General features: G+C 38.3%; 1 protein-coding gene across 1 annotated transcript in view; it reads right to left on the bottom strand.

The window, feature by feature from the left end:
* dnah6 (dynein, axonemal, heavy chain 6) overlaps nt 1-13,185 on the bottom strand; it is a 105,387-nt gene that overhangs the window by 35,478 nt on the left and 56,724 nt on the right. The window contains exons 52-56 of the mRNA XM_051704715.1: nt 12,802-13,037; nt 4,099-4,360; nt 3,758-3,881; nt 3,323-3,519; nt 188-391 (exon numbers count right to left, since the gene is read on the bottom strand). Of these exons, the coding sequence (XP_051560675.1) occupies nt 188-391; nt 3,323-3,519; nt 3,758-3,881; nt 4,099-4,360; nt 12,802-13,037 (1,023 nt within the window). The remainder of the gene's footprint in view (nt 1-187; nt 392-3,322; nt 3,520-3,757; nt 3,882-4,098; nt 4,361-12,801; nt 13,038-13,185) is intronic.

Raw genomic sequence — 13,185 nt, forward strand, 5'->3', positions numbered from 1 at the left:
CTGCTCTAATGGTGAACTATACTGTTTAGGGCAATTAAAAAATATATACAGTACATACATTAAATTATTGTTCTTGTGACTTGCCTTGTTAAGAAACTGAAAGGGATGGACTTTTAAGAGCATAGGAACACTGCTGTAGATGAGAACGCAGACTGCAGACAGCATATTTGGAAAAGTTAGCGGTCACCTGATCCTGAGGGTCAATCATGAGTGGCCAGCGACGTCCGCGCATCACAAGGATTCCATTTTCTGTGGAGACAGTGTCCCGTGGCAACCCTTCGGCATTCCACTGTCGGATCTCGTAGGGGTCTCCTAGAATGCCGATGAGACTGAAGTTGTCACTAATTGGGATCCCCAACATTTGACAGCTTGTGATCCAGTGATCTATTAGCTACAAGACGAGGACACACACAAAAATGCTCATTAAACACATGTACGTTACATAGAAATATCGAGATTTATACATGGTATTACCATGCAACTGGAAACCTCAGTATTTTTTAGCCTTTGATGATCTTTAATCTACAGTATATTTGCATTTACATTTATGCATTTGGCAGACGCTTTTATCCAAAGCGACTTACAGTGCCCTGATTACTGGGACAATCCCCCTGGAGCAACCTGGAGTTAAGTGCCTTGCTCAAGGACACAATGGTGGTGGCTGTGGGGATTGAACCAACAACCTTCCACTTAGTAGTTCAGTGCTTACAAATCTTTTCTGTGTAAAGTTTACATTTACATTTACATTTATTCATTTGGCAGACACTTTTATCCAAAGCAACTTGGAATACATTATAAGCGAATCATCTTAAGGAGAATAGTAGTTTTCAAGACAGATTAAAATGCAACAAGAATTTTTTATTTTTTTTAGTGACTGGTTAAGTGCTCATGGAAAAGATGTGTTTTTAGCTGTTTTTTGAAGACAGAGAGTGGGTCAGCTTCACGGATGGAGTTGGGAAGGTCATTCCACCAACATGGTATGATGAAGCTGAAAGTTCAGAAAAGTGATTTGGCACCTCTTTGTGTTGGTACAACAAGACAGCGCTCATTAGCTGACCGCAGGCTTCTGGTAGGAACATAGCTCTGCATAAATGATTTTAGGTATGCTGGAGCAGACCCAGTGACTGTTCTGTATGCCAGCATCAGAGCCTTGAATTTGATACGTGCATCAACCGGCAGCCAGTGGAGAGAGATGAGGAGTGGTGTAACATGTGCTCTCTTTGGTTCATTAAAGACCAGATGTTGCAGTGCTGCTGCATTCGGGATCATTTGCAGGGGTCTAATTGCACATGCAGGGAGGCCTGCAATGAGAGCGTTACAGTAGTCCAGTCTAGTTATGACAAGTGACTGAACAAGAAGTTGTGTGGCATGTTCATAGAGGAAGGGTCTTATCTTCCTGATAGTGTAAATCTACATGATCTTTGAGATGTGGTCTGTGAAATTTAGTTGGTTTCACGATGGGTATAGCCAATTTTACAACTTCCTTACCATGATGATGTAATGTCAACAAACCCTAACACACTAAAATGACTGTAAAAATGACAATTTAAACAACTTTACAGCTCAAATAATACATGCATTTTAACAGAAGAATGAATTCAAGTGCTTTTACAAAATTATAAGCATCACATTTCTGTGTTTAAACCCTCCACAAATTGGGCCAGTTCACTTCCATTGTAAGTGTCTCACTGTAACCTCGATTTTTGCTTTTTTTTAAAGAAAAGAGGAACAAGTCTTAATTAATTTTTGTGGTAATCAACATTGTGCCACAAATGCTGTCAACTGAGCTTATCTTGTATTAAACCGGGAATATTCCTTTAATTAATTTGCTCTGAAATGGCTTAAATGGGTGACCTTATCAGAGTGACCATCCAAATAGCAACCAAATAGCCATTGTTGCTAGACAGATCAAATTTTTAAGTCAAAATGTTTAATTTAAGACCTAAAACACAGCATAAATCTAGTTAAAAATAGTCAAGGCATGTTTTCCACACTTTTTCCAATAGGACTGATGACACTTAATAATTTTCATATATATGCAACAATACAGTATAACACTACATAAACAGCAATATTTACCCATTTAAGTTTTTACTAAAACATTTTAATACATGAAAAAGCTGCACACAGACTTCCATGAACATTTTTAATTGATGACGCACAGAAATAATTAAATCAGTTTTAAATAGATGAAATAGACGGAAAACGATTGAACTTACCAACCATTTTTGCCACTGTTTAAATCAGAGACACTATTAAAATCTTAACACTCTCTTACTTGTGAGTCGCAAGACAAGGATGGATCATAAAATTAGTCTAATGACAGTTTTAAGAAACGCAATAAGCAAATAAAAAGTGCATTAAAATGATCACAACAGTAAAAAAAAATTGCAAATATATTTTGATGCTGACCCTTTACATTTCACATTTCTCACTTTGCCACTTTTGAAATACAGATAAACTTACAGGAAAAATAATTGTACATTCATGCACTGAAAGTAAAAGACTTAGAAGACTTAGACTTGGAATTAGCTCTTAAACTCACTAATGTTACCTAACAATCTATCTGTCAAAGAAAGATGACTAGTATTGAATAGCCTATTGAATGCACTTTGGCAGCAGAGACAGAATTCACACTCAGCACGGGCCTGATAGATTTCTAAATCAACGTCTCACAATCTACCTCTGTGTTCAGAACATGATAAATGATCTCACTCTCTTCAGTGTGAAACAGAGATGGTCTTCAATAGCAGAGGTGTTAAGTGTTCAGTGAGCTAAAGGGGAACACTAATTGGGTCACCTGTTTTCATGTCCAAAGACTTTACACAGCCAAATTAAGGCTGACCAACCTCAGCCCTTGGTATCAAAGGCAGTTCTGGTTCTGTGCGAATGAAATGCAGCATAAGTGCAGCCTTAAACTTTGTTGTTGTCATGACAGAGCATATATTTAATAACTTATGGTTTTATATTTAATAGTATAATTTCATATTTTCATATTTCTCTATTAATTATTTTATATTGAACACATTGTTTTCTTATAATTATTTATGCAATTGTAATTCCTTTGTAAATGCATTTATGCCACCTCTGAGCAGCATTAAACAGTCTGTGTAAAGACACCTTATCTTATATGCCACTTCAGATGCATTTTCTTTACCACCTTTGAACAACTGATATAGATGAGCAGAAACAGGATAGGTCCAAAGACATGCTGGATAATGCATGATACTGAGAGATACATTATAATTAACACATGTAATATCTATGTAATAAGGATGTAATACAGTGAACAAGAACTGTTTGTAAAGTTTTAATACGCTACCATTTGTCTGTAATGGGAGGTGAAGGCTCCATAATAAGCCACACATGCAGCAGCTATGAAGACATTTCCAATGACGTTGTGAATCTCCTGTTCAAACAGTGCAATGCTTTCCTGCCATCGTACCTGCTCATCCCCAAGAGCAGCCGTTAACTTTCCAGACCGACGCAGGCGTGCTTCAGTTAGAGCCATGGTTTTAGCTACATCAATAAACATACACACACACATATAGTAAAATATCCAACTGTACAGTATAAAGATGCCCTTATTAGTTATTTACTTCTATTCCCCTTTTTTCCTAAATGCCTTTATTTATCCCCAACACACTTTCTTATTTTCTGTTTTAGCTGTATTATTATGTAGTCCCCTCAGTGACACACATTTGCAAAAACTTACATCTGTCTTTATATGCTCTCTCTCTATCACTCACTCACTCACCCAGGCCCTCTTTCTCAGCCACGCTGGAGTCAAACTGCTCCTGCAACACTTTGATTTGGTCCTCCACCTCTTGCAATTTCTTCTGCTTTTCTTTCAATGTGGACATTGTTACATCCAACTCGGCCTGATAAATGGTAAAACAATCAAATCAAATAATAACAATACACAGAGAAACAAGAAATGCAATCTGATGTCTAATTCAAAATGCAGACATAACATTTGACATCACAGCAATATGAATCTGTCCATCAAAGCACCAATACTCCATTCTTTGGCATCCATTTATGTCATTATCTTTCATGCTCTCGCACAATAAAACCCAATAAAACAAACTGACTCACCTGAGCAGCAGCCAGCTTTTCGCGTTTGGGCCCGACCTCTTTCAGAACTCTAGAGTACAGGTCCATGGCTCTCACCCACATACACATGGACTTGCAGGCCTTAGACACTTTTTCCACCTTGTCAGGCACAAAGTCTGGATTACTTATGTATTTCTGCAGCTTCTGAAGAATCTGAGGCCTGATATTGTCCTTGTTATAATCCATTAGCTTTTTCAGGAAGTTGCCGTCACCCAGGACCTGCTTTGCACTGGCCCAGTCTGTCCTGGATTGTGGGAGACATGATGATTGTACATGTAGTCTATCTATCTATAGTCTATCTGGCAATAAAATGGAATGTTCATTATTTTAGTCGAGCTCCTAAACAAACTGAACATCAGATGTGAATGCTTCACACAATTTACAGATAACAAACAGGACTGGTAAGGTTGGCACAGAAAAGACAATCTGGCACAGAACAAACAAAGGTAGAGTATGAGTAGAATGGAGGAAACAGTTACACAGGATTGAATTGGATGTTGAAGATGGGGAACAGGTGAAGCTGGTATCTAATTACTGTCTTCAGCTAGGTGTGGCCAGGAATCAGAGCAGCAGGTGGAGTGAGGAAGCACATGGAGCCAGTAAAACAAAATAAATGCAATATGCTCACAAAAACACATTCACACAGACAGGTGGAAAACACAAGAAACATAAGAAATTGAAGGAATCCAGACAGAATTTAACACTGTTTTAATGCAATGAATGAATGACAGATGAGTGGGGGGTCCTTCTCTTTATGCGGCAAATGTGATGTGATCACATGTGTTTCTGATTACCTCTGAATGTGGTTTGAGTGATGGTATCACAAAACATTTGACCCCATTTACATTTAAACTTGTAATCGGAATGCCAGAAACAGATGTTAATACCAGGGATCTATATTACAAAAGTCTTTATTATGACTAATATTGAGCTAAAGAGAAAAAATTACTGACAGTAAAGTCAATTTTTGGTGCTGCTCGAACCCCACAAGACTCTGCTGAACTCTTTTAAAGTGTATCTTTTTCTTTTCTTTTGAATAGTGATGATAGCTGATGTATCTGAATGTTAAATGACACATTCTCACACATTCTCTCTCTTAATTACACTATAAGCTTTCACACCAACTGGGTGAGTACTCAGCTGGAAATATAAAACAAAGGTAAATAGATTATTAAACGCAGGTGATTTCCAATCACAGCAAAGCAAATCACATAAAATGAATTCATAAATATTTGACACCTAAAAAAAAGCAATATAGAGAGTAGGGGGTCTAACTATGAATTTTAGTCATTAATGTTTTAAAATCTGCTGTGTATATAAAATGTTCATATAAAAAGAGACTATGACTTAAAAGCATGTGCCACACTGTTTTGTAAGTAATATTAAAAGTCATTGTTATTAAAGTCAACATGAAACGTCATTTGTTACACATTTTACATCCATGATGAGGCATGTATTGAAACAGGATATTCAACGAGAAAAAAATAATTAAAGGGATAGTTCACCCAAAAATGAAAATTCTCTCATTATTTACTCACCCTCATGATATCCCAGGTGTGTATGACTTTCTTTCTTTACCAGAACACATTTGAAGAAAAATAGAAACATTTCTTAGCTCAGTAGGTCCTTAAAATTCAAGTGAATGGAGATTTCTCTTTCGAAACTTCAAAAATCACAGATAGTCAGCGTAAACGTCATCGATACGACTCCAGCTGTTAAATTAATGTCTTCCAAAGTGACACAACTGCTTTTGGTGTCAAAAAGACAAATATTTAAGTACTTTTTTTTTTTACTCTAAATCATGCTTCTGGTCAGGACATGTGACATAATCACATTGGCATTTGAAACATGTGAGAACTGATGCACGTGCGTCACAGCAGGAAGAGCAGCGCTGTTTACAAGTGAGAAGGAGGAACGCTGTACAGTGCCTTGGTTGGTTTTGGTTTAGATCTGTATTTTCTGTTTCTTCACTCACAATGGTGCGTTTGTGTGCTTATCCTGGATGTCTCAATCGAGTGGAGATCGTGAGATGGCAACGCAATTACGTTGCACGCACATACCGCTGCTGACCGGAAGCATGATTTAGAGATAAAAAAAAGTACTTAAATATTTGTCTTTTTGACACCAAAAGTGATCGTGTCGATTTAGAAGACATTAATTTATCTGCTGGAGTCATATCGATGACATTTATGTGTGTGATTTTTGGAGCTTCAAAAGAGAAATCACCATTCTTTTGCATTTTTAGGACCTTCTGAGCAAAGATATTTTTCTATTTTTCTTCAAAAGTGTTCTGGTGAAGAAAGAAAGAAAGTCATACACACCTGGGATATCATGAGGGTGAGTAAATAATGAGAGAATTTACATTTTTGGGTGAACTATCCCTTTAAGGATGGGACTTGATTTTATCTATCGTGAATTGATTGGTTCATTAAAAGTGGTCTCTTTATGACAGGTGGTTAGAAGCAAGGTGTTGAAAAATAAGAGAGCTTGGTGACGACAACTGAAAAATAAACATGTTTCAGATGAGGAGTTGTGATTTTGATGAACGATTACAAAGACAATAAAACAAAACAAAAAATTATTTGGAATAATGTGCACCGGTTGATCATTCACAATAACCAGGGGCCTAATTTAAGATGTTCGTAGAATGGCCTTAATTGTGAATGTACGACAATTTCCTAAATGTTCTTACGAAGAATTGATAAAACTTCTGAATGCACAAAAAAAAAAGTCCCTAAATGCTTTCCACTTTATATATCGCAACTGACACTTTGCTAAGCTCTGCCTGGTTATCGCTGCTGCATCTGACAAGCTTCACGCAACTTCCCATAGGAATGAATGGGAGATTGCCGTGAACGGCGTGGTTTTTGGCAAAATATTCTAATAAAAAGAATTGATAATATTCTTATGTGGGCTGGAATGAAGAGTAACATTGTAAAGCATGGTTAAATTACACAGTAATTAGATAGAAAACTGTAGAACAGAGTCTCTCTGTGCAATGGCACACTTTTTACGATTAAAAAATCCCACAGCACACCACTATCCCACTATCCCACATAACCATTGTCGATAGTTTTCATTTTCAAGAACTTGTCCTGTCTGTCTTAGTAGCGTGTTTACCCGTAATGTTTAAAATTTGCTATGCAAAAAAAGCAAGTAACATAGGTATGCTGTATAATGAGGTCACAGGTGACAAGAGCGCTAATTGGGTAATGAAAAACTAACAAATTTGCCTCTTTTCCAACTTGTAGATTTGTTCTTGCAAATGAATTCTTGCAACACCACAGCAAGTAATTTTTTATATTTTTTATTTATGTATTTATTTACCATATTTTCCAGAAATAAAGTCGCACCTGACTATAAGTCGCACAGAGTCAAAATCACGTTGTTGAGAAAAAAACAAACAAACATATAAGTCGCATCTCTGTATCCACCTTATTTTTCAGCAAAACTTGGGCACCGCTATTAGCAACATTGAATGTGGACCACTTCTGGTATAAGCCACTTCCAGCTATTTTAGCTATGCAAAAATACTACATTATGCTGCTTTATATTACAGGCTGGCAATAAATGTCGACATATTATTATCATTAATTACGATTTTCAAAAACTCATTGGTTTTGAGCGCATATAGTTTTACCGTTTATCGCATTTTGCCATCATTTAATCACACACTGTTGCACTGGCAGAATGAATGAAATCAGGCGCTGACACAGACAGTCCTGGGCGCCATCTAAAATGCCTCCACAAACTTTACACAACCAGCAGAGAGAAGAAAGATGCTGGAAAAATGCTGCTTTAACTTTCTTTGCACCAAAACTGCATCTTGTTTCATCTTGGCAAAATAATAAATGGACAATTTTCAGAGAGCATTCTCTCTTTCTTAGGGGTGTATAGTAAACAGACACGCAGATCTCGCATTCAGTATGGCTTATGAAACATCGCCTTTGGAAATAATATAAATGGAGGTTTACATAGAGACAAGAAAGACTGCATCGTCACAATCTCGGTATTGAAAGAAGTAGATTTTCTCTGTGTCTCTTCAATACAACAACACACAGCAACAAGTGAATGATTTACTTACTCTTTTACTATAAATGCTGACATTAGAAAATTATCCGACATTGGCACATAATTCTGCTGTACATCCTGCGATTGTGTGATAGTTTATAAGCCCAGATCACTAACTCTGGTATTATAACCTTTCAGTTTTTACACTGCGGTCAATGCAAGCAGAACTTTGTCACATTCGCCAGAAATGCAGCCGCTGCTTACTTCCGCGTTGCAAAATAAGGTGGATAGGATTGGTCAGAAACGCTTTTAGGGCGGGGCTTGGCGAAAGGTCAATTTATCAAAAAACATGCGCACGTGAATGAGCGCATGGACTCCGCCTACAGAATGCCCACAAATATCCTAATCTGGTGAGACATAACACAATTAAAGCACATGCGCAACTTATTTATTCGTTCATTCATTCATTCGCAAGGAAAGTTCATCTAAAAAACAGATTTTCTAAAAAAGTGAGTGCAGCTACCGGTGTCTGCCCATATAATGTAGCCTACTCAACAACTCATCATCAGTTAAAATGTATTCATTGACCACATTTACTGTAAATCCACTCCATTCTTCGACCAATGTCTATCCATATTCTTGCTAAATCTTAATTCTCAAAAGAGGTTTAGATGCTCTTTTACATAAAATATGCATAGTCTACATGGCAATCATATTCTGTACAAACTACATGCATGTTCTTTTCCCGCTATTCTCTTCTGCTCGCACTTGCCATCGATTATGCTGCATTTTAGTATTTTAGTCAAGTAAATATTCTGTTACATTTACACTGATCAGCAACAACATTAAAACCACTGACAGGTGAAGTGAATAACATTTATTATCTTGTTACAATGGCACCTGTCAAAGGGTGGAATAAATTAGGCGGCAAGTAAACAGTCAATTCTTGATTGGAAGCAGGAAAAATGGGCAAGCATAAGGATCTGAGCGACTTTGACCAGGGCCAAATTGTGAGGGCTTGACGACGGGGTCAGAACATCTCCAAAACGGCAGGTCTTGTGGGGTGTTTCCGGTATGCAGTGGTTAGTACCTACCAAAAGTGGTCCAAGGAAGGACAACCGGTGAACCGGTGACAGAGTCATGGGTGCCCAAGGCTCACTGATGCAAGTGGGGAACGAAGGCTAGCCCGTCTGGTCCAATCCCACAGAAGAGCTGCTGTAGCACAAATTGCTGAATAACATAATGCTGGCCATGATAGAAAGGTGTCAGAACACACAGTGCATCGCAGCTTGCCAGAGTGCCCATGCAGACCCCTGTCCACCGCTGAAAACGCCTAAAATGGGCAAGCGTAAGGATCTGAGCCACTTTGACAAGGGCCAAATTGTGAGGGCTTGATGACGGGGTCAGAACATCTCCAAAACGGCAGATCTTGTAGGGTGTTCCCGGTATGCAGTGGTTAGTACCTACCAAAAGTGGTCCAAGGAAGGACAACCGGTGAACCGGCGACAGAGTCATGGGCGCCCAAGGCTCACTGATGCGTGTGGGGAACGAAGGCTAGCCCGTCTGGTCTGATCTCTCAGAAGAGCTGCTGTAGCACAAACTGCTGAATAACGTAACGCTGGCAATGATAGAAAGGTGTCAGAACACACAGTGCATCGCAGCTTGCCAGAGTGCCCATGCTGACCCCTGTCCACCACTGAAAACGCCTAAAATGGGCACGTGAGCATCAGAACTGGACCATGGAGCAGTGGAAGAAGGTGGCCAGGTCTGATGAACCATGTTTTCTTTTAGATCACGTGGACGGCCGGGTGAGTGTGCGTCATTTACCTGGGGAAGAGATGGCAGCAGGATGCACTATGGGAAGATGGCAGGCCGGCGGAGGCAGTGTGATGCTCTGGGCAATGTTCTGCTGGGAAACCTTGGATCCTGGCATTCATGTGGATGTTACTTTGACACGTACCACCAACCTAAAGATTGTTGCAGACCACGTACACCCCTTCATGGTAACGGTATTCCCTGATGGCAGTGGCCTCATTCAGCAGGATAATGCGTCCTGCCACACTGCAAAAATTGTTCAGGAATGGTCTGAGGAACATGACAAAGAGTTCAAGGTGTTGACTTGGCCTCCAAATTCCCCAGATCTCAATTAGATTGAGCATCTATGGGATGTGCTGGACCAACAAGTCCGATCCATGGATGCCCCACCTTGCAACTTACAGGACTTAAAGGATATGCTGCTAACGTCTTGGTGCCAGATACCACAGGACACCTTCAGAGGTCTTGTGGAGTCCATGCCTCGATGGATCAGAGCTGTTTTGGTGGCACAAGGGGGACCTACACGATATTAGGCAGGTTGTGGCTGATCGATGTACATTACAGATGCAAAACCTAAATATAAACCACATTCTGACTTATATCAAAAGATCAAGTCAGCTTGCACTGGCACAACGAAGCATGAGCACAAAAAAAAAAAAAAAGTTTGTTTGCATGCTTGTCAGCTGACGTACGTGTAAGAACATTTTCACATCAGTTTTTGCCTTTATAAATCCCAATTTGTTTCTCACGTTTGACGTAGGATCAAATCCATGGAAATTAAGATCAAATCTGATCACACAGATGTTTTAAATATAACGTGCATTAAGAGAGTAAATGGGGTTAATTTTGATTTCATGTTGACTTTAAAACTCCACTAAGCATCTGCCAATTAGATATAGCAGAGGTTAAGTAATATGAGTGAATTGGACAATTAGAAAGAACTGCAGACACTGCAAAATCACTGCAGAGAGAGGGAGGTGGTGAGACAGAGACACAGATGTTTAAGTCTCAGTAATGGCATAAACAACCTTTCAATTTCTGTCTTAAAATGATTATGAGTAGCGCAACTACAGATGATGATGATGCTGATGGGAAGAAGGATGAGATTTTTGATTGATCGAGCACAGAGTCGTATGCTGCAGAGTCAGAGTATCTGATGATTATTTGCCCAGCAGATACTGAGTCACACTGCACAAGATGTCATAGCCAGAGGAGGTTTATGATGCGTAAGGGCATGTATCTCTGCAGCTAGATTATATAAAAATAAAAAAACTGCATGATTCATGGACTGCATGAACCTACTTCAAAATCATATAGTGTCCCCAGAAAGTATTTTGACACTTCAGTCACACTAAAAAAACAAAATATCAAACCAAGTGGAATTTATTTAAAAAGAAATATATCACACAAACAAACTTTTCAAGCAAAACATTTCACCAAAAAGTTTATTAGGTTTTTAAAATTCTAATTTAGTAGATACTGTATATTCTTCGATATTTAAGAGAAAGTTCACCCAAAAATGAAAAATCTCTCATTATTTACTCATGATATCCCAGGTGTGTATGACTTTCTTTCTTCACCAGAACACATTTGAAGACAAACAGAAAAATATCTTAGCTCAGTATGTCCTTAAAATGCAAGTGGATGGTGATTTCTCTTTTGAAGCTCCAAAAATCACGGACAGTAAACGTAAACGTCATCGATACGACTCCAGCTGTTAAATTAATGTCTTCCAAAGTGACACGATTGCTTTTGGTGTCAAAAAGACAAATATTTAAGTACTTTATTTTTTTTTTACTCTAAATCATGCTTCTGGTCAGGACATGTGATGTAATCACATTGGCATTTGAAACACGTGAGAACTGACGCACGTGCATCACAGCTGGAAGAGCAGCGCTGTTTACAAGTGAGAAGGTGGAACGCTGTACAGAATCTTGGTTGGTTTTGATTTAGATATGTATTTATCTGTTTCTTTACTCACAATGGTGCATTTGTGTGCTTATCCTGGATGTCTCAACAGAGTAGAGAACATGAGATTACTTATGTATCATGGCATATATCATATTTATCTTTTTTTAACCAAAAGTGATTGCATCGCTTTAGAAGACATTAATTTAATGCTGACTGTCTGTGATTTTTGGAGCTTCAAAAGAGAAATCACCATTCACTTGCATTTTAAGGACCTACTCTTCTATTTTTCTTCAAATTTGTTCTGGTGAAGAAAGAAAGTCATACATACCTGGGATATCATGAGGGTGAGTAAATAATGAGACCATTTTCATTTTTGAAAATCTCTTTAACACAAAAAGTATTTGGATACTGTCTGGTTGTCAAACATCAGTGGAATATATCACCACTCCTGTGGACACTCTGTTAGGACACCTGTGTGAACTCGAGGGAAACTGAGTTGATACAGTCAATTACCTTGGAACCAGGTTGAAAACAGTGGCTAAGAAATGTAAATTCGTTTGCAAATGTCACTTGGTTTGATATTTTGTAATGACATTTAAATAAATTTGAATGTGAATAAATAGTCCAATAGTCCAAATTATTTTTGGGCCACTGCATCTGTGTTATTATACTGTATCTTTGAATAAAAAAGTATCTGTATGACTGGATTCCATAAATCTATGATCTAAAATCTAAGATAATTTAATTTGTTAAATTTTTGGTTACACCACAAAATAAATAAATAAATAAATCTACATTCAAGGTACATTGCAAAAGAAAATTAAACAGGAGATGAATTTCCTTTTAAGATGCATAACAAATCTAAATCGTGGAATTAAAGTAATGGAAGTGTAATTGGTTATATGTATGTAATAAAGGTGTAATTAAACATACAAAGATTGAACTCACTTGTTGTTAAGCAGGATGCACACTGCCTCCATCACAGTCATGACAAGGTCTGGTGGTTTGGTGAATACACGGATCTCAGAAATGTCGGCTTTATCCAGAGAGTTCAGGGCCTTGTTAGCGCCGTCAAGAGCGGGTAGAGCCTCATCTAAATCACGCTGTGCATCATCTGCAATGGCCTGAGTCTCTTCTGCCTTTACCTTTGCTAAAGCTTCATCTTCCTTCACAACTCTACGCACCTACAGGTACAGAGATCAATAAGGGCAAAAGTTAATGGTTGAAAGATTAAAGAGATAGTTCACCCCAAAATGAAAATTCTCTCATCATTTACTCACCCTCATGCCATCCCAGACGTGTATGACTTTCTTTCTTCTTCTATACACAAAC

The sequence above is a fragment of the Myxocyprinus asiaticus genome, chromosome 8, assembly GCF_019703515.2.
Source record: "Myxocyprinus asiaticus isolate MX2 ecotype Aquarium Trade chromosome 8, UBuf_Myxa_2, whole genome shotgun sequence".
Lineage (NCBI taxonomy): Eukaryota > Metazoa > Chordata > Actinopteri > Cypriniformes > Catostomidae > Myxocyprinus > Myxocyprinus asiaticus.